Source organism: Oncorhynchus mykiss, chromosome 8 (genome assembly GCF_057628025.1).
Source record: "Oncorhynchus mykiss isolate SJ-2025 chromosome 8, ASM5762802v1, whole genome shotgun sequence".
Taxonomy (NCBI): Eukaryota; Metazoa; Chordata; class Actinopteri; order Salmoniformes; family Salmonidae; genus Oncorhynchus; species Oncorhynchus mykiss.
This window is the reverse complement of record NC_143029.1, coordinates 25,391,996-25,419,466: the sequence shown is the minus strand read 5'-3', so window position 1 is coordinate 25,419,466 and position 27,471 is coordinate 25,391,996. Positions and strand designations below refer to the sequence as shown.

At 44.0% G+C, this 27,471-nt stretch overlaps 1 protein-coding gene across 2 annotated transcripts in view; it reads left to right on the top strand.

The window, feature by feature from the left end:
- The window catches only part of LOC110529662 (protein cornichon homolog 3), a 64,478-nt gene that overhangs the window by 11,751 nt on the left and 25,256 nt on the right, over positions 1-27,471 (top strand). For both annotated transcript variants that reach the window (XM_036985111.2, XM_036985109.2), the window contains exon 3: positions 1,667-1,714. In XM_036985111.2, the coding sequence (XP_036841006.1) occupies positions 1,667-1,714 (48 nt within the window). The remainder of the gene's footprint in view (positions 1-1,666; positions 1,715-27,471) is intronic.

Genomic DNA, 27,471 nt, shown 5'->3' with positions numbered 1-27,471 from the left:
CATGGCTACCACTGGAATATATTAGCATGGCCTCGTTCATACTCCTCGAGACGGGAGAGGAGAGGAAAACATGTGTTGAGGCAAATTCAGGTTCGCCCAAATTAGGTGCTGCAGTCCCAAAATAGGGCTAATTTACGGTAACTTCTCATAGATGTTGTGGTTTCATATGCTGAACTACTGCAGTGGGTCGTGAGAGGACATGGGGAGGAGGAAGCAATGCAAAATGTGCTTGGAGAACATCAAAGTATTCTGCAGATTTGACTTCACGTATGCATATGAGACTACCCGCAGCTCAATTTGACGTCTCCTCAACCCCGTCCTCTTTCCTACCTCTACTCTTAATATAATAGCACATTTCTCTCCGTGGAAGGGGACTTCCTTAAAGTCAAACTTTAAAGTGCATTTAAAACATCTCAATACACTTGGCACTTTTAAAATAGAAAAACAGTACAGTAAAAGGAGGCAATTGAAGACATTTTCCACCGTCTTAACCCAGAACAATTCCAAGAGGACTGACGTGTAGATTATGTGTCGTATCAGATTTTGAGATGAGAGATAAAAAAACGTCTGATGCTCAAATGGAGATTAGCCACCAGACTGCACATTTTCCCCCACAGAGCCTGTAGAACCGTTGCAATGGTCTTAGTTCCAATGTACGCTAGACTGGCTTTCTACAGTAGTGTTACCTCAGATTACATTATTTAGAGGCGTACAGGCGACTCCATGATGAATTATACATCCCATCAGAGGAAGTTCTTCTGTAGTGTTTTTTTCTCTCCAAAATACTAATCAAATATGTATGTTTAGTCTTGATTAATGTAGCTTTTGGGAAATAACATTCAAACCCCCCCCCCCCCCCCCCCCCCATTTCACAGGCACTCTGCAGAGGAAGATAAGCCTGTTTGGGTGTCATTCATATATCATTTCTCCACATCATCCCAAGTATGACAATTTTGCACATCAACCAAGTCAATTTGGTCTGATAGAGACACATGTAGAGACTGGGACTCTCAGGGCGAGGTATCCATCCACAACAGGCATAGGAACAAGCACTGCCCAAAATAGGGAACGTTTCTATGTAATCGCCATATGCCATGCTGCTCACATGCGCCATTCAAGAAATGGTGTCGCCTGGCATTGGTTTTTCTAAATATGGCCCTTGATGTCCTCGCCAGTTTCTGGTTGCACTGTAGTTCTGCAGAGAGAGGAGCGCTGGGCCAAGAAGTGGGGGGTAGACAAGTGCTTTAGGCAGTGCTGGGTTGACTCCACAAAGCCCCAGCACCACACACAGACAGACACAGGCAGAGGAAGATGCAGAGTCTGCTTATAGCTCAGCAGAAGTGGGAAGGTAGGAACCAGCATCATCCATGTCTCACTGTGGGCCTACACAATGCAAATCCAGCTTCACAGGCCAGCGGCATCATGCTACCCAAAACACTCCTGTATACCTAACACACTCCTGAAACATTCCTGATTCTCCCCAGCTTGTAACAAGTATGCTACAGGCCTTAGTGACTAGACAGTTGTACTTACTACATTATCTAGTCACTAAGGTGTGTAAAATACCCCTATTTTTGGACTGCTGAACCTCATCAGAACAACTGTTGTGTTTCCATATGTATATTTAATGCAGGTGATGTAACTGTTTCCTGTTTGGCTCCAACAGAGAGAGCGACTCCGGAACATTGAGAGGATTTGCTGCCTGCTGAGAAAGGTAAATAGCCACTGAACACTGTCCTATTTAAAACATTTCCTTTATTACTTCATGTGCATGTGTCATTTAGCCTACATTTTAACACCAGCAAAAGATCACTGTCTTCTATATCTAGACTGGTGGCCCGCTAGTTTGTGAGAGGTAAAATAGTAGAATACACAAGGTGCAATTTCTAAATTTGGTTGTGTATCAGCAGTTTCTCTCTTGTTATGTCAGTCACTGACAGTCACTCAATTAGCCCATGTCAGTTAACATTAGTCTAGCTAGCTATTTAAACCTGTAGTTATCATGGCTGAATTACCGACCAGGGGCCCCCCCCAATTGATTTTGTTAGTCACTCTAACTCAGATATCATATAAAAAAACACGTCTCTCCGCCCCATGGCAGAATGTGTAGAATTGAAGGAAATTAGCTGTAAAACTGCAACATTTTCTCTCCGCCACATGGCAAAATTAGTAGAATGAATTACATTTGTTATACATTGCAACATTTTTTCTCTGCCCATGCCAAAATGTGTAAAATTGCCGCAAATAAGCTTCAAAACTGCAATATTTGATCTATGCCCCATAACAAAAGAGGGGGGGCCACTAAAAATGTTTTGCTAGCAAGGTATATTTAATATTAGTATTTTATTATGATCCGCTGCCAGGGCAGCAGCTACTCTTAATGGGTGCAAACAGGAAACAAAACACAACAAATAGAATACATAATATACATATACAATGCATAATACAATGCATAATACAATACATAATACAATACATAATACAATGCAAAATACAATACATAATATATGAAAAAGTCTGTGTCTCTTCACAGTCCCCGTCATGCCGTAAGGTGTTCTTTTATCCTAAAAAATATATATATATGGTTTTATTGCTAGCTTGAGTTAGCTGGGGTGGCACGGAGTTCCACGTAGTCATGGCTCTATTTACTACTGTGAGTTTCCCAGCCTCTGTTCTGGAACTGGGGACTGCGAAGAGACCTCTGGTTGCATGTCTTGTGTTGTACCGATGAGTGTCTGAACTGTGGGCCAACTGCTTGAACAGACAGTTCGGTACCTTCAACACCTTGCACAAAGACCAATAGTGATGCAGTCAATCTCACCTCAACCTTGAGCCAGGAGAGATTGACATGAATGCCATTGACATTCGCTCTCCATGTATATCTAGTTGCAATATGTGCTGCCCTGTTTTGGACCAACTACAACGATGCCTATGTCCTTATTTGCACATGACCACACAACTGGGCAGTAGTCCAGGTGCGACAAAACTAGGGCCTCTAGGACCTGTCTAGTTGATTGAGATGTCAAGAAAGCAGCACAGCGCCTTATCTTGGACTGACCTCTTCCCATGTTAGCAACCATTAAGTCTACATGTTTTGACCATCACAGCTTGCTATCTAGGGTTACACCTAGCAGTTCAGTCTCCTCAACTTGCTTAAACGCCACATTATTCAATAATAGATCAGAGGTTTAGGGTTGAGCGAGTGATATGTCCCAAAAACGATGCTTTTAGTTTTTGCAATATTCAGCAGCAGCCTATTGCTAGTTACCCATTCTAAAAGTGACTGTAGCTCTATGTTAAGGGTGCCAGCTGTTTATTTTACTGTCATAGCCGACGTGTATACAGTTGACTCGTCAGACACACAGGCTTTGTTATGGTGAGTAAATGAGGACCCAAAAGCGAACTAACTTAAACAGAGCTTCTTTAATAACCAAACATAGGTAGGCTCAGATAGACCGGCAGATTCCGACAGGACAGGACAAGGTTACAGCAAACATGACGATAGTCTGGCTCAGGCATGAAACACAAACAAACAAGAATCCGACAAGGACAGGAGCAGAAACAGAGAGAGATATAGGGACCTAATCAGAGGGAAAAAAGGGAACAGGTGGGGAACGGGGTGAATGGGTAGTTAGAGGAGACAAGGGACAGCTGGGGGAAAGCGGGGGAGAAAAGGTAACCTAACACGACCAGCAGAGGGAGACAGGGTGAAGGGAAAGGACAGAGACAAGACAACATGACAGTACCCCCCCACTCACCGAGCGCCTCCTGGCGCACTCGAGGAGGAAACCTGGCGGCAACGGAGGAAATCATCAATCAGCGCACGGTCCAGCACGTCCCGAGAGGGAACCCAACTCCTCTCCTCAGGACCGTACCCCTCCCAGTCAACTAGGTACTGATGACCACGGCCCCGAGGACGCATGTCCAAGATCTTACGGACCCTGTAGATAGGTGCGCCCTCGACAAGGATGGGGGGGGGGGGTGGGGAAGACGAGCGGGGGCGCGAAGAACGGGCTTAACACAGGAGACATGGAAGACCGGGTGGACGCGACGAAGATATCGCGGAAGAAGAAGTCGCACTGCGACAGGATTAATGACCTGAGAGATACGGAATGGACCAATGAACCGCGGGGTCAACTTGCGAGAAGCCGTCTTAAGGGGAAGGTTCTGAGTGGAGAGCCAAACTCTCTGACCGCGACAATACCTAGGGCTCTTAGTTCTACGCTTATTAGCAGCTCTCACAGTCTGCGCCCTATAACGGCAAAGTGCAGACCTGACCCTCTTCCAGGTGCGCTCGCAACGTTGGACAAAAGCCTGAGCGGAGGGGACGCTGGACTCGGCGAACTGAGATGAGAACAACGGAGGCTGGTACCCGAGGCTACTCTGAAAAGGAGATAGCCCGGTCGCAGACGAAGGAAGCGAGTTGTGGGCGTATTCTGCCCAGGGGAGCTGTTCTGACCAAGACGCAGGGTTGCGAAAAGAAAGACTGCGTAAGATGCGACCAATAGTCTGATTGGCCCGTTCTGCTTGACCGTTAGACTGGGGGTGAAAGCCGGAAGAGAGACTGACGGAAGCCCCAATCAAACGGCAAAACTCCCTCCAAAATTGAGACGTGAATTGCGGACCTCTGTCCGAAACGACGTCTGACGGAAGGCCATGAATTCTGAAAACATTCTCGATGATGATTTGTGCCGTCTCTTTAGCAGAAGGAAGCTTAGCAAGGGGAATGAAATGAGCCGCCTTAGAGAACCTATCGACAACCGTAAGAATAACAGTCTTCCCCGCTGACGAAGGCAGTCCGGTGACAAAATCTAAGGCGATGTGAGACCACGGTCGAGAGGGAATAGGAAGCGGCCTGAGACGGCCGGCAGGAGGAGAGCTACCGGACTTAGTCTGCGCGCAGACCGAACAAGCAGCCACGAAACGACGCGTGTCATGCTCCCGGGTGGGCCACCAGAAACGCTGGCGAATGGAAGCAAGCGTACCCCGAACGCCAGGGTGGCCGGCTAACTTGGCAGAGTGAGCCCACTGAAGAACGGCCAGACGAGTAGGAACGGGAACGAAAAGAAGGTTCCTAGGACAAGCGCGCGGCGACGGAGTTTGAGTGAGTGCTTGCTTTACCTGCCTCTCATTTCCCCAGACAGTCAACCCGACAACACGCCCCTCAGGGAGAATCCCCTCGGGGTCAGTGGAGGCTACTGAAGAACTGAAGAGACGAGACAAAGCATCAGGCTTGGTGTTCTTAGAGCCCGGACGATAAGAAATCACGAACTCGAAACGAGCGAAAAACAGCGCCCAACGCGCCTGACGCGCATTAAGTCGTTTGGCAGAACGGATGTACTCAAGGTTCCTATGGTCAGTCCAAACGACAAAAGGAACGGTCGCCCCCTCCAACCACTGTCGCCATTCGCCTAGGGCTAACCGGATGGCGAGCAGTTCGCGGTTACCCACATCATAGTTACGTTCCGACGGCGACAGGCGATGAGAAAAATACGCGCATGGGTGGACCTTGTCGTCAGAGAGGGAGCGCTGAGAAAGGATGGCTCCCACTCCCACCTCTGACGCGTCAACCTCGACAACGAACTGTCTAGAGACGTCAGGTGTAACAAGGATAGGAGCGGATGTAAAACGATTCTTGAGGAGATCAAAAGCTCCCTGGGCGGAAACGGACCACTTAAAGCACGTCTTGACAGAAGTAAGGGCTGTGAGAGGAGCTGCCACCTGACCGAAATTACGGATGAAACGACGATAGAAGTTCGCGAAGCCGAGAAAGCGCTGCAGCTCGACGCGTGACTTAGGGACGGGCCAATCAATGACAGCTTGGACCTTAGCGGGATCCATCTTAATGCCTTCAGCGGAAATAACAGAACCGAGAAATGTGACGGAGGAGGCATGAAAAGTGCACTTCTCAGCCTTCACAAAAAGACAATTCTCTAAAAGGCGCTGGAGGACACGTCGAACGTGCTGAACATGAATCTGGAGTGACGGTGAAAAAATCAGGATATCGTCAAGGTAAACGAAAACAAAGATGTTCAGCATGTCTCTCAGGACATCATTGACTAATGCCTGAAAGACAGCTGGAGCGTTAGCGAGGCCGAAAGGAAGAACCCGGTATTCAAAGTGCCCTAACGGAGTGTTAAACGCCGTCTTCCACTCGTCCCCCTCCCTGATGCGCACGAGATGGTAAGCGTTACGAAGGTCCAACTTAGTGAAAAACCTGGCTCCCTGCAGGATCTCGAAGGCTGAAGACATAAGAGGAAGCGGATAACGATTCTTCACTGTTATGTCATTCAGCCCTCGATAATCTATGCAGGGACGCAGAGACCCGTCCTTCTTCTTGACAAAAAAAAACCCCGCTCCGGCGGGAGAGGAGGAGGGGACTATGGTACCGGCGTCAAGAGCTACAGACAAATAATCTTCGAGAGCCTTACGTTCGGGAGCCGACAGAGAGTATAGTCTACCCCGGGGGGGGGTGGTTCCCGGAAGGAGATCAATACTACAATCATACGACCGGTGTGGAGGAAGAGAGGTGGCCCTGGACCGACTGAACACCGTGCGCAGATCGTGATATTCCTCCGGCACCCCTGTCAAATCACCAGGCTCCTCCTGTGAAGAAGAGACAGAGGAAACAGGAGGGATAGCAGACATTAAACATTTCACATGACAAGAGACGTTCCAGGAGAGGATAGAATTACTAGACCAATTAATGGAAGGATTATGACAAACTAGCCAGGGATGGCCCAAAACAACAGGTGTAAAAGGTGAACGAAAAATTAAAAAAGAAATGGTTTCACTATGATTACCAGAAACAGTGAGGGTTAAAGGTAGCGTCTCACGCTGAATCCTGGGGAGAGGACTACCATCCAGGGCGAACAAGGCCGTGGGCTCCTTTAACTGTCTGAGAGGAATGTCATGTTCCCGAGCCCAGGTCTCGTCCATAAAACAGCCCTCCGCCCCAGAGTCTATTAAGGCACTGCAGGAAGCTGACGAACCGGTCCAGCGTAGATGGACCGACAAGGTAGTGCAGGATCTTGAAGGAGAGACAGGAGTAGTAGCGCTCACCAGTAGCCCTCCGCTTACTGACGAGCTCTGGCCTTTTACTGGACATGAAGTGACAAAATGACCAGCGGAACCGCAATAGAGACAGAGGCGGTTGGTGATTCTCCGTTCCCTCTCCTCAGTCGAGATGCGGATACCTCCCAGCTGCATGGGCTCAGCACCCGAGCCGGCAGAGGAAGATGGTAGTGATGCGGAGAGAGAGGCGACGGAGAGCGCGAGCTCCTTTCCACGAGCTCGGTGACGAAGATCAACCCGTCGCTCAATGCGAATAGCGAGTTCAATCAAGGAATCCACGCTGGAAGGAACCTCCCGGGAGAGAATCTCATCCTTTACCTCTGCGCGGAAACCCTCCAGAAGACGAGCGAGCAAGGCCGGCTCATTCCAGCCACTGGAGACAGCAAGAGTGCGAAACTCAATAGAGTAGTCTGTTATGGATCGATTGCCTTGACATAGGGAAGACAGGGCCCTGGAAGCCTCCTCCCCAAAAACAGATCGATCAAAAACCCGTATCATCTCCTCCTTAAAGTCTTGATACTGGTTAGTACACTCAGCCCTTGCCTCCCAGATTGCCGTGCCCCACTCACGAGCCCGTCCAATAAGGAGAGATATGACGTAGGCGACACGAGCAGTGCTCCTGGAGTAAGTGTTGGGCTGGAGAGAAAACACAATATCACACTGGGTGAGGAACGAGCGGCATTCAGTGGGCTCCCCAGAGTAACACGGCGGGTTATTGATTCTGGGCTCCGGAGATTCGAAAGCCCTGGAAGTGGCCGGTGGATCGAGGCGGAGATGGTGAACCTGTTCTGTGAGGTTGGAGACTTGGGTGGCCAGGGTCTCAACGGCATGTCGAGCAGCAGACAATTCCTGCTTGTGTCTGCCTAGCATCGCTCCCTGGATCTCGACGGCTGAGTGGAGAGGATCCGAAGTCGCTGGGTCCATTCTTGGTCGGATTCTTCTGTTATGGTGAGTAAATGAGGACCCAAAAGCGAACTAACTTAAACAGAGCTTCTTTAATAACCAAACATAGGTAGGCTCAGATAGACCGGCAGATTCCGACAGGACAGGACAAGGTTACAGCAAACATGACGATAGTCTGGCTCAGGCATGAAACACAAACAAACAAGAATCCGACAAGGACAGGAGCAGAAACAGAGAGAGATATAGGGACCTAATCAGAGGGAAAAAAGGGAACAGGTGGGGAACGGGGTGAATGGGTAGTTAGAGGAGACAAGGGACAGCTGGGGGAAAGCGGGGGAGAAAAGGTAACCTAACACGACCAGCAGAGGGAGACAGGGTGAAGGGAAAGGACAGAGACAAGACAACATGACAGGCTTTATTCAAGGTCAGTGGAAGGTCATTGGTAAAAAACAGAAAACAATAATGGCCCAAGCCGACTGCCCTGATTTTGGAATGAGATGTTCGACAAGCAGGTGTCCACATACTTTTGGATGAGGTCATTTCGTCAAACTTGTGAGGCTCTCCATGCTCATTAGTTTCTCATTCAACATCATTTGCTGCTGCTTCACTCAGTCTCAATCCCACTTGAAAAGCCTCCCTTCCTAGCTGTTTTACATTCCCTAAAACCAAATATTGTCCAAACATTCCCAGATTTTCATTAAATGGCCATACGTGGTCTCTCGTTTCTGCATCACCAAATTTTGCGGTAGGCAACCATTAGTTTGCTAGTTGCGCCGAGTGCTGTGTAGTGCTGCACTTCTCACAATAGTGCTCATTCAGTAAAGTTAGATCAAAGCTGAACCAATGTCTTGGAAGATCACATAATGATTCATTAGTATTCCACATAACATAACCAAGTATAATAGCATAGTATAATGTTGCTGTTACATCAAAAACACCATCTCATTTCATGAGATTTTAGGATGGTTAGCTGAATAGTCCCAAAAAAATCTCCAAAACTCAAAATAGTGCACCACTAGGTTGAATGTGCTCCGACTGAAACAAAACACAGGAGGGCTCTGTAGTTTAACACCAACTGCTCTAGTTGGCTCACAAAACACTTAAAGAAGATCGAAATGCACATTCCCATGAAACTGATTGAGATCAAATGATTGGCAGGCAGACGCAGTTTGGACATTTTCACTGGTAAAACGTGAAGAATTATCATTCATAGTTTACAGTGATGATGCCATGGCCTATTTTCAAATGGTGTTTGAGGGTATTAAAAATATATTTTTATTTTGAGACAATATGTGTGGGCATGGGCAGATGTTGCAATTGGAAGATGCATTTTATGCATATTCTATCATGATATTCAATAGTGTACATCTGTCAGTAATTTGTTTTGAAAATGATGACGTAATTTACATTTTGATTGCTCTCCGGCACTTAAAAAATGAGCGAGAGGTGTGGGTGTGTGTGTGGGTGGGTGTTGTCGTGGAAATTTCCTGTATTTACCAAATCATGAGAGCAAACCACACACAAGTCAGAGTTATCATAAAGCCCATCTTTATTTATATGAGCTCCATCACAATCCTGTGACTCTCAGATCAATTCAGTGTCTAGCAAGGAATTATCTGAGAGGCCTTACACATTGCAACTGAGATCCTTTATAGCAAAGACACACATAGCCAGACAGCATTGGCTATAAATTATCGTTCAGCTTTGTCTCCTAAACTATGTTCTCATCTCGCTCTCAGGACCATAAAACAAATCCTCATGAACAGGAATATATCAAATACAATCCTCCTGGACAAGATCACAGAGACACAGTGACTGGCACACAGACATTGTGGAGCCAAGAGATAATTGATTTAAAAGATATGTTTACATATGAAGACAAGCTTGACCCCTCCCCTCTCTGCGGCCCAAGTAACTTACCCCATGACAGAGAACAGATAACTGCAACCGGCCAACAGTATTATACAAAAATAGACATTCTGATGAGAAGTAACTCACAAGCACATAATGAATATAAAACATCTTATCTATGTTACCCAACTAATTCTGATTATTCCCCAACATTCCCCTCTCAGGGACATTGTCCCTTCTAAAGAATCAGAATATTAATTACATACTCAATATTTAAAAAAAAAGAAAAAATCAAATCCCCTCAATGTCAAATACCTTAACTTATATGTAAGCTTTCTCCCTTCTGAAACTAAGTTTACAACCTTTATTGTACAAGACCAACTTGCACATGTTTAATAACACAGAATAATACATTTGAGGAAAATAAAAACACATAGAAATGCTCCCTAAGTTACATGAGAACCAGTATCTAAACGCAGGCCTCCTCACAACATATAGGACAGACATCCCTCGAAGTCCTCATGCTCAGAAATATACTCAGGAATAGAGAATAGGTCAGGGAAATCATTCATATTCCAAATCATAAGTAACAACCCAACTATTTATCCAACCAATATTTAGAATGGCATTCCTCAGTGATTCAAATGTGTCTTATCACTCAAAGTAAAAACCTCAATTTAACACACATCAATATTAGCAGATTTACATTCAGTATAATTATCCCATGATTCTACTATTAACTTTTTTAATCATGATTATAATACAGATCAGTATCTCAATGCATTCTTAATCTAAATTACTACAATTTACATGGTGTAGACCTCTTCAATCAACCTGATACCACAAAAGTATAAACAATTTTATTGACACAGGCACTGATTCTTCTGGCGTCTCTTTCGTTCTTCTTCAGATAGCTTTACAGTTCAAAGTGGACGGCCCATGATAATGTCCCAATTTCAATGTCTCATCTTTACCACTCATGTCTTGTCCATTCGTCAACCAATATACCAGCATCATAAGAAAATGTTAGAACAGATCTTTCTCCATGATCACTCCAAGTGGACTCTCACTGTATGAGAGAAACATGAAAGAAAAGCAGTTGAGAGCTTAGATCTGATACTGTACACCAATTTCTGGCTTGGTTCTTTTCTCTCGGTAGAAGTGGTTCGGAAAGCCTTCTTCAACGCCTTTGTCTCTCTTCTTCAGCCAGTTAGAGGGGGTTTTGAGGTACACACCCTATTCGGTCCAATTATCTCTTCCATGCATTAAGATACCGTCTGATGTCACTTTTCATGATAACCTCGAAAGAACAGATCAGAACAACAGTTTAGTTCAGTTCAATAACTACATGATAAATTATTACTTTTACCAATTATTCTTAATACACATATCTAAACATATTTCACAGAGAATATCAAAACATTCTATTGAAACTATTCTTTCAAATTGGTTTATACTCCCCATCTCACTGTCAACTCCATCGTAGAGCCAAGGATCAAGAAGTTAGACCTATACCCCTCGGGAATAGAACAAAACAAACACAACAATACAATACACTCCTTCACATATCACTTAAGGTGTATAACTTCAATTCAAACCCTCAAAAAACAGAATCCTCCCCCATGTTTTACACATATCTCTCCATATGAGAGTAATGTAAAACAAAAACTTAATAAAATATAAAACAACATTTCAACTAACCTAATCAAATTAAAATCACTAAACTGAAAAAAACTCCACAAAGAAAAATTATTTAACCCCTATTGTCATAGGAAAATAGACTTAAAGCAGCATACCCTTAGTTAAAAGCAATGCCCTCTCCCTCTTCACAGTGGTCCAAATTACAAATATGGCTAAGAAACATATTTACCAATTTCACAAATTATCTTGAAAGCAGTATTACAAATGACCATAAATTCATTATCCAAATGGCTTTCCAATGCGGGTGATCAAGCCACAACGGAAGGTCATCAGAAGGTCATAGTTCATACAAAACCCTTCAAAGCAGTGTTTTTCACTATATTAAACAAATTGCAAACAATAGTCAACTAGTTCCAACATTTTGTATCCCATGTTTCCAGAACATTCCTTTATCAAAAGAATTTGCATGTGTAATTAAAACTCATTAAAAAAAACTCATTAAAATCCCATGTGGTGAGTGCCCCTTTAAGATACCTTTGCACTAACACAAAAACCTCCAGGCCCTTTTCAATATGGTAGTTTATGGCCTCAATCTCACTCACTCTCCCCAAGAGTATAGTCCCTGGAAACATTCCAAAGAGAGACTACGAAATATCAATTTTCCCGGAGAAAACACAAACTACTTTGTTAGTATTCATTACACTACATCGATTCAGAAACTCAAACGTGAACTATAAACCAAACCTAATGATAATTCCACTGTACCTCAAATCATTAATCATAAGTTTTAATCAACATCAATGTATATGTATGATTCAATGTTTAATTAAGTTAAATCAACTCCTAAAACAAACCATAAGCAAATAAACAAACCCCTTTAATCAGCAATCTAATCATTTTTACCTGTTGATATAAATTTAGTAAAAACGATCCAGATTTTTTTAACAAATCTAAAATCTTTCAAATGTTGGCGCTGTCTCATCAGCGTAAAAATCAAAACAAACTTTTTTACGCCCCACTCATATCCACAAAGCTTTCATTCCCCAAAGGTCAATACTGTTCAGCACATCCATTAATGATCCTCCTTTAGTCTGTACAGGGTCTGAAGTTCCAATGTATGCAGATGATACAGTGATAAATTCATGCAAATAACAAACTACACAAGAACTCACTACTATAATGGTTCAGATGACAAAATTGCTCAGAGACTCATGTTTACATCTCAATAAAATAAAACACAGTCTGCATGTTCCTCAAAAAACAACTACTGATGGAAAAAGCTCCTGGTGGTATCTGATTTTAAGTGCCAAGGCATCATACTTGATTCCAACCTTTCTTTTAAAAAGCCAATAAAAAAGGAACTCAAATAACCAAATTCAACCTAGCTAATTTCCCAAAACATATTAAATTATTTTGACTATTGCAGTAACAACACTATAATTAAAATCTATGATACTCCCCCACTTAACATACTAGTTTACTAGTTTGGCCCAAGCTTGCTTTTCAACATTCATACCCATTCAGTCTTCTGCAAACAGGCTCTCATACTACTCAACCAGTAATCAACTTTAATGACCTGACATTGTTCCACATAAAGGAAAACATACTATAATGTTAGACTACATGAACTTTCCTGCTCAAATTAACTGGTGTTACTTAAACAATCAAACCAAGAATCAATAACCATCAGAATCTATTCTCACAATGTTTTACTCACTCACAATTTAACATCCTATTTCTTTTCTCCCAGTGGGCAAAAATATAACCCCTCCCATTTCAACGTTTTTCCTTACCTCTATCGTAAGATTAAAACCCCAACTTTATAACTTCCTCTTCTCTTTGCTCTTCACACCTTATGAAATGTATCCTAATTCTTTAAAAATAGCACACGCAGCGCCAAAATTATAACATGCGTCAGTCAATCTATAAGAATGAAAATCATTTCGGTAATCACTTTCTATCTTCATCGTCTCTCCGCTATTATTCAGAATTTCTTTAACTTAGGTAACTGTCTTCTCTATTGATACAGTAATTTAAATACGACTCAATTCTCAATTTAGTGAACAGACATCGTCTTGCATCAAAATTCGCTTCATTATTATTTTAAATTGAATTAGTCTATCAATTTAACCTAAACAATCTATTGTAAACGTTCAATTTATCCCTTCTATCAATTTGAACCAAACAAGCTTTTAAAACGTTCAGTTTATATCTTATACAAACACTAGCGACCATCATTTTCCAGGCAAAACATACAAATAGATTATTTACAATCAAAAACTTCAAAAAATTCAGTTAGCGCATTGACTGGGAAAGGAACCCCGGCCTCCCGCGTGGCAGGCAATAATTCTACCATTTAACCACCACAGCTAAGCAAAAAATGGAGTTTCTCCGCAAATAAACCCACTTTACAAGTAAAATCAAGCAATAGGTTAGAATCAATGATATCAAAAGCTGCACTGAAGTCTAACAAAACAGCTCCCACAATCTTCTTATTATCAATTTCTTTCAGCCAATCATCAGTCATTTGTGTCAGTGCTGAGCGTGTTGCGTGTTCTTCCCTATAAGTATGTTGAAAGTCCATTGCCAATTTGTTTTCTGTAAAATAACATTATATTTGGTCAAACACTGTTTTTTCAGAAAGTTTGATAAGCGCAGGTAACAGGCTGATTGGTCGCCTGTTAATACCATTAAAGGGTGCTTTGCTATTCTTTGTCTCCCTCCTGGCCTGAGGGCACACACCATCTTCTAGGATTAAATAGAAGCTGTGGCAAACAGGAGTCACAATGTATTCTGCTTCCAACCTCAGCAATTTACCACCCAGACTGTCGGTACCAGGTGGCTTGTCCTTATTAAAAAAAAAAATCTTTCTCACCATTTTTGCAGAACTCAATACTACAGCGTTTGTCTTTCATTATTTGGTTCGATATGCATGAATATGAAGGCTCAGCATTTGTTGTTTGCATGTAATGCTTAAGTTTGCTAATCTTATCAACAAAAAAGTTATTAAAGTGGTTGGCAATATCAAAAGGCTTTTGTTAAGAACAAGCCATCTGCCTCAATGAAAGAGGGAGCTGAGTTTGCTTTTTTGCCTAGAATTTCTTTTAAGGTACTCCAGAGCTTTTTACTATCATTCATTAAATACTTTATCTTTGTTCCATAGTATAGTTTCTACTTCTTTTTGTTTAGTTTAGTTACGTGATTTTGTTGGCCAATCTGCTGTGTTGTCAGACTTATTTGCGATTCCCTTTGCCTCATCCTTCTCAGCCATACAGTTTTTCAATTCATCACCTATCCATGGGGATTTGTCAGTTCTAACAGTCAGTTTCTTGATAGGCGCATGCCTGACTGTGTGACTGCAGATGTGGGGGGGGGGGGGGGGCTCTGTCTGACTGCAGATGTGTGTACGCAGACCCACGAGCCACTGAGGCCCCTCATGATATATATATATATTTTATCCCAGCCCTTTCCCCGCAGGAGGTCTTTTGCCTTTTGGTAGGCCGTCATTGTAAATAAGAATTTGTTCTTAACTGACTTGCCTAGTTAAGTTAAGGTTAAATAAATGATATTTTGTGGCCCCCACCCCCATCAAAGTTGCCCATCCCTGATCAAGACTTTGCACAGGGGTGAGTACAGTACTTCAGTCACTGTATCTCAAAACATTAAAGGGATAGTGCGAGATGTATCGATTTACCAAGGGACAGATGAACTCATGGATACCATTTTCATGTCTCTGCATCCAGTATGAAGGAAGTTTGAGGTAGCTTTGAATGCTAGCTGTTCCAGTAGACTTCCAGACATTGCACTTCCAGTCATGCTAACGCTAGTTAGCATTGGCTCGCGAAACTACCTCTAACTTCCTTCATTCTGGGGCTGCTGGAATTGAGGCCGTTTTTGTTCTTTATCTCTGTTGTCAACACTGCCTTAGGCTCATCTGTCACTCCTGGGGACTGTTGCAGTACTGACCCAGTGAGAGGGTTGAGCTGCACCATCAACACCACATCAGAAGTTCATTTCCTACCTTGCCTGGAGTCATAAAGCTTATTCATTAGATTTCATCGTTCCTAGAGGATCTTCAGCACTACATGAACTATGTGTATGTTACTGTAGAAATGTTTATTGTTTGTTCCTTGTCTGTTACAAGTGCATTCTCTCAGCATTTGCGGATATGAGTAACCCCACACAATATTACATAGAAAATTATCTTGGATAGATTGTGGGGTTTGTCTTATGGCAGCAGGTGCTGTACTTTGCAAGCCAGTCACAGAGGAGCACTAGCTGGTGGTTTTATTTCTCCCGCCCTGTTCGGTTTGTGACTGTAAAACAGCGGTGTTGTCACAGCAACAGAACCAACCATAGAGTGCTGCTCATCTATCTTTCTTTATTTTTTTGTCTCGTTCTCCCACCCCATTCCCCACACACCTCTGTGAGTACCGAAGCAGAAGCACAGAGGTGGTTAGGCCAGCGTGTTCATTTGCAAGGAGGCTGCAACCCTGCTTGATTCCTGCTCCTAAAATACATAGGAGTTCCATTTTCTCCCTCCCCTATCATTTGAAGGGAGATTAAATGTCGGTACAGTAGATGAGAGGAAGATAGAGAGGGGGAAAGATAGGAAGAGATGGAGAGCGATAGAGAGGGGGAAAGATAGGAAGAGATGGAGAGCGATAGAGAGGGGGAAAGATAGGAAGAGATGGAGAGCGATAGAGAGGGGGAAAGATAGGAAGAGATGGAGAGCGATAGAGATGGGGAAAGATAGGAAGAAATGGAGAGCGATAGAGAGGGGGAAAGATAGGAAGAAATGGAGAGTGATAGAGAGGGGGAAAGATAGGAAGAGATAGAGAGCGATAGAGAGGGGGAAAGATAGGAAGAGATGGAGAGCGATAGAGAGGGGGAAAGATAGGAAGAAATGGAGAGCGATAGAGAGGGGGAAAGATAGGAAGAGATGGAGAGCGATAGAGAGGGGGAAAGATAGGAAGAGATAGAGAGCGATAGAGAGGGGGAAAGATAGGAAGAGATGGAGAGCGATAGAGAGGGGGAAAGATAGGAAGAGATAGAGCGCGATAGAGAGGGGGAAAGATAGGAAGAGATGGAGAGCGATAGAGAGGGGGAAAGATAGGAAGAAATGGAGAGCGATAGAGGGGGAAAGATAGGAAGAGATGGAGAGCGATAGAGAGGGGGAAAGATAGGAAGAGATGGAGAGCGATAGAGAGGGGGAAAGATAGGAAGAAATGGAGAGCGATAGAGAGGGGGAAAGATAGGAAGAGATGGAGAGCGATAGAGAGGGGGAAAGATAGGAAGAGATAGAGAGCGATAGAGAGGGGGAAAGATAGGAAGAAATGGAGAGCGATAGAGAGGGGGAAAGATAGGAAGAAATGGAGAGCGATAGAGAGGGGGAAAGATAGGAAGAAATGGAGAGCGATAGAGAGGGGGAAAGATAGGAAGAGATAGAGAGCGATAGAGATGAGGGAGGGCTGCTGCTGTGGTCCAGTGATTCCAAGCCAATCAGAGCATTTCTGTCTGCTGTTGAGTCATGGAGGATTCCACTCCCCCCCATGGTGCCTGGCTGGACCCACGCCATGCCACCATGTCTGGATTTACAGACAACCTCCAGTCATTCAGGCTGCACTACCACAGACTGAACAGACAGCCTCCAGTCCCGACTCTCCAGGCTGTACTACCACGCATAGTTTTTAGCTCAGCAAACTAGACTTCTCACAACACTTGAGCATGTTGTTTGGCAATGGATGGGGAGTGTCATCCTGACCTACTGTATTACACTCAGGCACAGTTCAGCTCATGGAGAGTTAACAGAACACCTTGTATGCTGTTTCCCAATGTGTGGGGTTATGAAGCCATAAGGAGTGTACACCTTCTGACCTTCTGTCCTACTGTATACCACCAGGCACAGTTTAGCTCATCAAGCTATACACTGAGTGTACAAAACATTAGGAACACCTGCTCTTTCCATGACATAGACTGACTAGGTGAATCCAGGTGCAAGCTATGGTTCCTTATTGATGTCACCTGTTAAAGTGAATCACTGTAGATGAGGGGGAGGAAACAGGTTAAAGAACGATTTTTAAGCCTTGAGACAATTGAGACATGGCTTGAGACATGTGTGCCATTCAGAGGGTGAATAGGCAAGACAAAATATTTGTGCCTTTGAACAGGGTAGTTAGTAGGTGCCAGGAACACCGGTGTGTGTCAAGAACTGCAACGCAGTGTTTTTCACGCACAACAGTTTCCTGTGGTATCAAAAATGGCCCACCACTCAAAGGACATCCAGCCAACTTGACACAACTGTGGGAAGCATTGGAGTCAACATGGGCCAGCATCCCTGTGGAATGCTTTTGACACCTTGTAGAGTCCATACCCTGACGAATTGAGGCTGTTCTGAGGGCAAAAGGGGGTGCAACTCAATATTAGGAAGGTGTTCTTAATATTTTGAACACTGTGTCATTTGCACTCCTCCTGTTATGCTGTTTCCCAATCAAAGTCAAAGCATACATCCTCTTTCAGTGTGCACTATGGAGCACAGTTTTTTTTTTTTTTACCTTTATTTACTAGGCAAGTCAGTTAAGAACAAATTCTTATTTTCAGGAACAGTGGGTTAACTGCCTTGTTCAGGGGCAGAGCAACACATTTTTACATTGTCAGCTCAGGGGATTCGATCTTGCAACCTTCCGGTTACTAGTCCAACGCTCGAACCACTAGGCTACCCTGCAGCGACATACAGTTATACTGTATGTCGCACACAGAAATGATGATGAAATATGAATGTAAATGATGACACAACCAAGGAAGAGAGGATTACCATGGATTATTAACGTTAGAGAGTCTTAGTAGATGTGTGTGTCTTCACAGGATATTGAAAATACATTTTTACCTGATATTCTTAGATCTCTCATACTTGACTGTACTATCCTCTTGTCTATCTAACAGCTCATCCCATTTCCCAGCCCCACATTATTACACTACAGAAGGAGATATAAAAATAAGTAAATAAAAAAAAAACTCTTCCTCAAATCCTGCATGTGGCTTTGCATCATCCTGACAGAAAAACAACAAATCCTTGTGAGCTCAACAGTGATAAGGAATAGGACTGAGTGTTTCCTCAACACCCTCCCTCGCCCAGGTGCGTGAAATTGCCAACTTCTCTCTCCAGAATATTTTGAGTTTATGCAAAAGAACTGGAGCTCTGATCCCAGGCAGTGGGAGAGAGGGAAATAACACCCAACTGGTGATTGACAGCCTCCGCTAAGCAATTGGAATTCATATTAATAATGTCAGTGCAGTGTGTTTGGCATTGGAAATGGAACTGGGAAATGAGTAGTGGGGAACATAGTGTTATTTGACTGTTGTTGGTGTTGTATGCTTGCAATGAAGGGATTGTACATTAGAACAGTAGAATTCCATTCATCTAATAATTCATATAAACTAATTTTGTAAGTTTAATCTCGGATCGATTCATTCATGTTTGCATTTATTACTTCTCCAAGTCATCCATTGATTTGGGTAACTCATGCAGGAGTTGCGCCTGTAACCTCCAGTATTTTGATTAGAGCGCTGCTTTAGAGCTACTCTACTCCTCTGCTTTGATACTTGGGCTGTCGAATAATAAAAATGTCCCCAGCAGGAAGACTTGGATACCAGCCTTGACCTCCCCAGCGCTTAACACATCCATCCGCATCTACTTTTCATCCCTTGTTCATTCCTCCTTTCCTCCCTAATCGAGTAGGGTTAAATGTCCCGGTTGCAGAAAACCTCCTGGATGAAGAAGCCTTGTTTTTTCTTCTTCTCCAATGTGAGTGTCAAGGTGAATCTCCCTCACATCCAATCAGTGCTCAGCGAGCGGTTGAGCACAGAACAGTCCCCGGTGGTTACCGTAGCGCCTCATGTTTATTCTTCAAACGAGGAGCTACTTTTGATGTTTCAGTACAGAGTTTCATTCCTCTCCGTCACACTGTCTCACGCCGCATTCATCTCTCCAAAAACCCATTTGCATAGGATTGTCAGTTTGCAGAGAAGCGGGGAGGGAGTGTGCTTGAAGATGTGTGCTTCACGTGGAGAAAGTAGATGTTACCAGGGTACAGACACAAGCGACTGGTGATGTAGTCAAAGGATGTAGCTACAGTGTCAAATGTAGGCCATAGATGACTTGGTGGTTTGAGGAAGCTCTTGTAAGGACTGTTGATGTGGACCAGGAAGTACGACAATGCTAGGTACACTGCACTGAAGACCTGGGGCTATACTATACTGTGGTTATGGGTTTGTTTGTCGTTATGTTGATGTGTGGGTTATTTCAAGTGTATGATGTCCGAACTGTTGCTGCTTTGATTTTATGGTTGGATAGTGAGATACACTTTCACTCTCACGGTAATGCATATACATTAAGATATTTGCCCGATTGAGTTACTATAAAAAAAAAAAAAGACATACTTTCTTTTCACTGCTCTGATAGAGAAAACACATATTTTGTAGAGGACCTGAAGCTGTATATATACAGTGCCTTGCGAAAGTATTCGGCCCCCTTGAACTTTGCGACCTTTTGCCACATTTCAGGCTTCAAACATAAAGATATAAAACTGTATTTTTTTGTGAAGAATCAACAACAAGTGGGACACAATCATGAAGTGGAACGACATTTATTGGATATTTCAAACTTTTTTAACAAATCAAAAACAGAAAAATTGGGCGTGCAAAATTATTCAGCCCCTTTACTTTCAGTGCAGCAAACTCTCTCCAGAAGTTCAGTGAGGATCTCTGAATGATCCAATGTTGACCTAAATGACTAATGATGATAAATACAATCCACCTGTGTGTAATCAAGTCTCCGTATAAATGCACCTTCACTGTGATAGTCTCAGAGGTCCGTTAAAAGCGCAGAGAGCATCATGAAGAACAAGGAACACACCAGGCAGGTCCGAGATACTGTTGTGAAGAAGTTTAAAGCCGGATTTGGATACAAAAAGATTTCCCAAGCTTTAAACATCCCAAGGAGCGCTGTGCAAGCGATAATATTGAAGTGGAAGAAGTATCAGACCACTGCAAATCTACCAAGACCTGGCCGTCCCTCTAAACTTTCAGCTCATACAAGGAGAAGACTGATCAGAGATGCAGCCAAGAGGCCCATGATCACTCTGGATGAACTGCAGAGATCTACAGCTGAGGTGGGAGACTCTGTCCATAGGACAACAATCAGTCGTATATTGCACAAATCTGGCCTTTATGGAAGAGTGGCAAGAAGAAAGCCATTTCTTAAAGATATCCATAAAAAGTGTCGTTTAAAGTTTGCCACAAGCCACCTGGGAGACACACCAAACATGTGGAAGAAGGTGCTCTGGTCAGATGAAACCAAAATTGAACTTTTTGGCAACAATGCAAGACGTTATGTTTGGCGTAAACCAACACAGCTGAACACACCATCCCCACTGTCAAACATGGTGGTGGCAGCATCATGGTTTGGGCCTGCTTTTCTTCAGTAGGGACAGGGAAGATGGTTAAAATTGATGGGAAGATGGATGGAGCCAAATACAGGACCATTCTGGAAGAAAACCTGATGGAGTCTGCAAAAGACCTGAGACTGGGACGGAGATTTGTCTTCCAACAAGACAATGATCCAAAACATAAAGCAAAATCTACAATGGAATGGTTCAAAAATAAACATATCCAGGTGTTAGAATGGCCAAGTCAAAGTCCAGACCTGAATCCAATCGAGAATCTGTGGAAAGAACTGAAAACTGCTGTTCACAAATGCTCTCCATCCAACCTCACTGAGCTCGAGCTGTTTTGCAAGGAGGAATGGGAAAAAAATTCAGTCTCTCGATGTGCAAAACTGATAGAGACATACCCCAAGCGACTTACAGCTGTAATCGCAGCAAAAGGTGGTGCTACAAAGTATTAACTTAAGGGGGCTGAATAATTTTGCAAGCCCAATTTTTCCGTTTTTGATTTGTTAAAAAAGTTTGAAATATCCAATAAATGTCGTTCCACTTCATGATTGTGTCCCACTTGTTGTTGATTCTTCACAAAAAAATACAGTTTTATATCTTTATGTTTGAAGACTGAAATGTGGCAAAAGGTCGCAAAGTTCAAAGGGGCCGAATACTTTCGCAAGGCACTGTATATATATATATATATATATATATATATATATATATATATAGTACATTAGGCTACTTCATTTACAATGTACTGATAGAGACAGGCACATAGACATCGTTAGACAGAGCGAGATAGTCTTTCTGGAAATCCCCCAAATCATTGGTTCAGACTGTTGAGCCCGTTAACTTACTTTGGTGGATATTGTGAACTCTGCATAAAATCAATGTTCATCTCTCTCTCAACATCAGTACAGTATAATGAAGGAATTCCCTTCAAGACTGAAACGAGATTTGCTTGTTTGAAATCCTGCAGTGATTCATTAAAGTTTCCCATTTGATTTGTCACATGCACAAGTACAGTGAAATGCTTAACTTGCAAGCCCTACCCAACAATGCACTATTCAATATCAAAATATTATAACAAAAAAACACAGTAAATCGGAAATAATAATGAAAGAATAAAAATAACAGGAGAGTGTAAGCAGGGTCAGTGCCAGTACCAAATGTACAGTGTGCAGGAATATTGGAGTAGTTGAGGTAGGTAGATAGTAGATATGTACATATAGGAAGGGATTAGGAGAAAGAGACTGGTAGCAGGATAAATAATAATAATATTAATAGTAAACAATATAACTGTGTAAACAGGACTGAAAAGTGACTGGTAGCAGGAATATGTAAATATTTATGGTAATATAAATGATAATATATACATGCAAACAAGTCATATTGACCAGTAGCAGGATAAATAAATGGATACTAATGGTAAATGCAATCAATAATAAATGAACAGCAGCCTAATGATAGTAATAAATCTAGTCAATAATCATTTTAGTAGCAGTGTAGGTGTGAGGGAGTCTGTGCTTGTGGGTCTAAGTATGTGTGTGCGTGTGCGTGTGAGTAAGGGTGACAGTGAAGGTGTGTATGTCTGAGTGTGTAGAGACCTGTGGATGGGCATCGAGTCATTGTGGCTAGATAGTCTGTGAGAGAGGGAGAGCAGTAGTTGTTAGCCATTTAACAGTCTTATGACCAGGTGATAGAAGCTGTTTAGGAGTCCGTTGGTCTAAGCCTTGATGCACCGGGACCGCCTGCCGGATGGTACTCATCCCCTTTGATGCGCTGGGCCGTCTGTACCAGCCTCTGTAGGGCCTTCCGGTCGAGGGCGGTGCAGTTGCTATACCAGAGGGTGATACAATCACTCAGGATGCTCTCAAAGGTGCAGCTGTAAAAGTCCTCCCCTGCTCCCTGTTTCCTGTAGTCCATGATCAGCTCCTTAGTCTTGCTGACGTTGAGGAATATGTTGCAATTCAGTCCAGTTGTAATGGTGCTGTGCAGGCACTGATGTACTGTAGGGAGACGAGTGAATCAAGTTGAGTTTGTTTGCACAGTGACCGGATACAATACAAAGTACCTGTATTGCCTTACTACCGTACTACAAGGCCACAGAGAGGACCTTTACTTTCCTCAGGCACTGTGTCACAGCAGCAGTGAGCTGCTTGTGTTGTCTCAGACAAACCTGATCTACACCCTCTATGCTGTAATGCACTCTGAAGAAACAACCAGTACTGCCTGGAGCCTTTTGCCTTTAATGTGCTGTGGCCAGGGAAAAGTGGAAGAGAGGAGAGGATCCACAGGGGAAACACTCTCTCTCTCTCTATGTCTCTCTCTCTATGTCTATCTCTCTCTATGTCTACAGTGGCTTGCGAAAGTATTCACTCCTTGGCATTTTTCCTATTTTGTTGCCTTACACCCTGGAATTCAAATTGATTTTGGGGGGCTTTGTATCATTTGATTAACACAACATGCGGAGACCCCGGGCTGGGGACCGTCGCTGAAGACCCCGGGCTGGGGACCGTCGCTGGAGGTTCCGGACTGTGGCCCGTCGTTGGAGGTTCCAGACTGTGGCCCGTCGTTGGAGGTTCCGGACTGTGGCCCGTCGTGGGAAGTTCCGGACTGTGGCCCGTTGTTGGAGGTTCCGAACTGTGGCCCGTCGTGGGAGGTTCCGGACTGTGGCCCGTCGTTGGAGGTTCCGAACTGTGGCCCGTCGTGGGAGGTTCCGGACTGTGGCCCATCGTTGGAGGTTCCGGACTGTGGCCCGTCGTTGGAGGTTCCGGACTGTGGCCCGTCGTTGGAGGTTTCGGACTGTGGCCCGTCGTGGGAGGTTCCGGACTGTGGCCCGTTGTTGGAGGTTCCGGACTGTGGCCCGTCGTGGGAGGTTCCGAACTGTGGCCCGTCGTTGGAGGTTCCGGACTGTGGCCCGTCGTTGGAGGTTCCGGACTGTGGCCCGTCGTTGGAGGTTTCGGACTGTGGCCCGTCGTGGGAGGTTCCGGACTGTGGCCCGTCGTTGGAGGTTCCGGACTGTGGCCCGTCGTGGGAGGTTCCGAACTGTGGCCCGTCGTTGGAGGTTCCGGACTGTGGCCCGTTGTTGGAGGTTCCGGACTGTGGCCCGTCGTGGGAGGTTCCGGACTGTGGCCCGTCGTGGGAGGTTCTGGACTGTGGCCCGTCGTTGGAGGTTCCGGACTGTGGCCTGTCGTTGGAGGTTCCGGTCTGTGAACTGTCGCCGGACGCTCTGGACTGGGTACTGTCGCCGGACACTCTGGAATGCCGAGGCGCACTGTAGGCCTGGTGCGTGGTGCCGGCACTGGTGGTACCGGGCTGGGGACACGCACCTCAGGGCCAGTGCGAGGAGCCGAAACAGGGAGTACTGGACCCTGGAGGCGCACTGGAGGCCTGCTGCGTGGTACCGGCTCTGGTGGTACCGGGCTGGTGACACGCACCTCAGGGCGAGTGCGGGGAGGAGGAATAGGGCGTACTGGACCCTGGAGGCGCACTGGAGGCCTGGTGCATGGTGCCGGTACTGGTGGTACCGGGCTGGGGACACGCACGTCAGGGCGAGTGCAAGGAGCAGGAACAGGGCGTACTGGACCCTGGAGGCGCACTGGAGGCCTGGTGCGTGGTGCCGGCACTGGTGGTACCGGGCTGGTGACACGCACCTCAGGGCGAGTGTGGGGAGGAGGAACAGAGAGTACTGGACCCTGGAGGGTTATCTTTGGTCTTTTTGTTGCCTCTCTGATTAGTGCCCTCCTTGCCTGGTTTGGGAGTTTTGGTGGGCGGCCCTCTCTTGGCAGGTTTGTTTTGGTGCCATATTCTTTCCATTTTTTAATAATGGATATAATGGTTCTCCGTGGGATGTTCAAAGTCTCTGATATTTTTTATAACCCAACTCTGATCTGTACTTCTCCACAACTTTGTCCCTGACCTGTTTGGGGAGCTCCTTGGTCTTCATAGTGCCGCTTGCTTGGTGGTACCCCTTGCTTAGTGGTGTTGCAGACTCTGAGGCCTTTCAGAACAGGTGCATATATACTGAGATCATGTGACAGATCATGTGACACTTCTGAAGGTAATTGGTTGCACCAGATCTTATTTAGGGGCTTCATAGCAAAGGGGTGAATACATATGCACATACCACTTTTCAGGTTTTTATTTTTTTGAATTTTTTTAAACAAGTTATTTTTTTCATTTCACTTCACCAATTTGGACTATTTTGCTGAATACTTTTCTACGGCACTGTATCTCTCTCTCTCTCTGTCAATCAATGAGAAACAGCTTGGTAGTCCAAATTTAGTGGCTTTAAAGCTGTACATGTAAATGCTAAACTGGCTTTACCAAAATATGAGACAGAAAAAATAAATCAACTCTTATGCCTTGGTGTTTAAAGTCCCCTTCTAGCTCTCTTTCATTGAAAGAGATCGCCTCGCAGAACTACTGCATGTTATCATTCATTGAAACACACTGAAACACACTGTTCTACATCTAGCCTGTGTCTTGATCAATACGATCCTCTAGTATACAGTAGTCTACCCATTATCTCCTCACTTTGCCCCTCCTTTCTCTGTCATTGTATCTTGTTCTACCTCTCTTAGTAGGCTGTAAGGGTGAGTAAGGCATGTCTGAGCTCTGTGTTCATGATGCCATGACTCTTCCAAACGGGGTGTGTGGAGCAGAGCAGCTCCCTGCAGATTTCTGCTATGTCACTGGACACTAGATCAATGGGGGCTAGCAGCAGCACTCTGCAGCATCACTCTGCAGCAGCACTCTGCAGCAGCACACTGCCTAGATACCTGCACTTCATTAACAAGTGTGTTGATGTGTCCCTGGAGACTGAGGATCAAAGGTCTAGTAGCAAAATACTGCAGGGATACCAGTCGCCTACTTTATTGTCAAGTGTCATCTGAAGTCACTCTAGCTCCTCTTTATATGGAGACTTGTGGATTTGTTTTATTCCTGTAACCATGGGGTAGTGACCATGGCTTTCACTGGAATGGATTGGAGTGGAATTCAAACCATTTGTTCCTTTCATGTGTAAAAAAACAAGAATGGTACGCAGACTTTTGTGTTCAGAACATGAACCATGTTTCACCTGATTAGTAATAGGTTTTCCTGATCAAACTCTATCTTCAAGCATGTCAAATATCAGAGGTGCTGAGTGGGAAATTGTCGGTAGAAATGTTTTGAAGCTACTGTATGACTATCAAAGCAGTAGCAACTCTGTATGCTTGTAATGCAATTATACCGTTCGGTGAAGTCCGTTGGAAATCAATGTATGCGGAGTGCGTAAAGAAATAGAGCCTGTGTACACGTGTCACCTAATATTCTACAGAGGCCTTCCAGTCCAGCCTTTGGGGACAACTTTTCATCTATCCACAAAGTTTGACAAACTAAATGTACTTTGGACTCATTTGCTATTGGGTCTCAGAGGAACAAGTCTATTTTAAAGAGAAAATATGTATAATTATTTGCTACATTTAATTATTGTTGCTGTTGTAACGAGAGCGAGTAATTGGAGAGTAGGAGCTCTTTTGATCAGCAGAGGAAATTTGCTGCTGCTAAAATGAGAGCGATATCCAGATTAGTCACAAACACAAATGATTGAGGCGGAGAACAATATTGCATACATGATTGCGGATATGTTACAGGCGTTTCATATGATGGATTCCTGGAGAGGCCACTGGGTTTGCTCGACCAGATACACTTCAGTTAGTTTCAACCCCTTTTCTGCTTCAAGTTAATTCAAGTAATTGAATGTATTCCTTTTTAGAATGGACAAACTGCTACTGTATAATTATGAACGTACTGTACCATAGCTATTGATGGCAGCAACACTTGGCACTGTCATGGGACTTGTAGAAAGACGGATTTTCTGGGTTGGTGCTATGGTTTCAGACAGTTAGTAAACCTTGTTAACTTTTTATAACATTTGATCCTCTGGTTCCATTGTATTGTGAATGTACTGAAGGCTACATGCACTCCCCTCCATGTATTTGGACAGTGAAGCAATTATTTTACATTTGGCTCTACTCCAGCAATATGGATTTGGAATACAATGTGTCATATGAGCCGTCAGTACAGAATGTCACCTTTTATTTGAGGGTATTTTCACATACATAGGCACTTTATGTATCTAGTCCCCCCCATTTGAAGAAGTCAATAGATATTTGGACAAATGCACTTGTAGTTTATTAAAGTTGTCAAAAAGTGTTGTATTTGGTTCTCATACTCATAGCATGCAATGATTACGTCAAGCTTGTGACTCTACAAACTCATTGGATGCATTTACAGTTTTTTTTTGTGATGTTTCTGAACCCATCTAAATGAATCCTGATTATACCATGACAAATCATGAATGAATCATGAATAATGATGAGTGAGAAAGTCTACAACATAACATGCTAACCTCTCACCATTACCAATAACAGGGGAGGTTAGCATTTTTGGGAGGGTATGATCTTTGTGCCTCTGTAAATTTCCACTCATCTCATCGATGAGTCCATGTACCGTGGAGAGGTCGACCGGCTGGTGGCCTAGTGCAGTCACGATAACCTGAAACTCAACACAGAAAAAA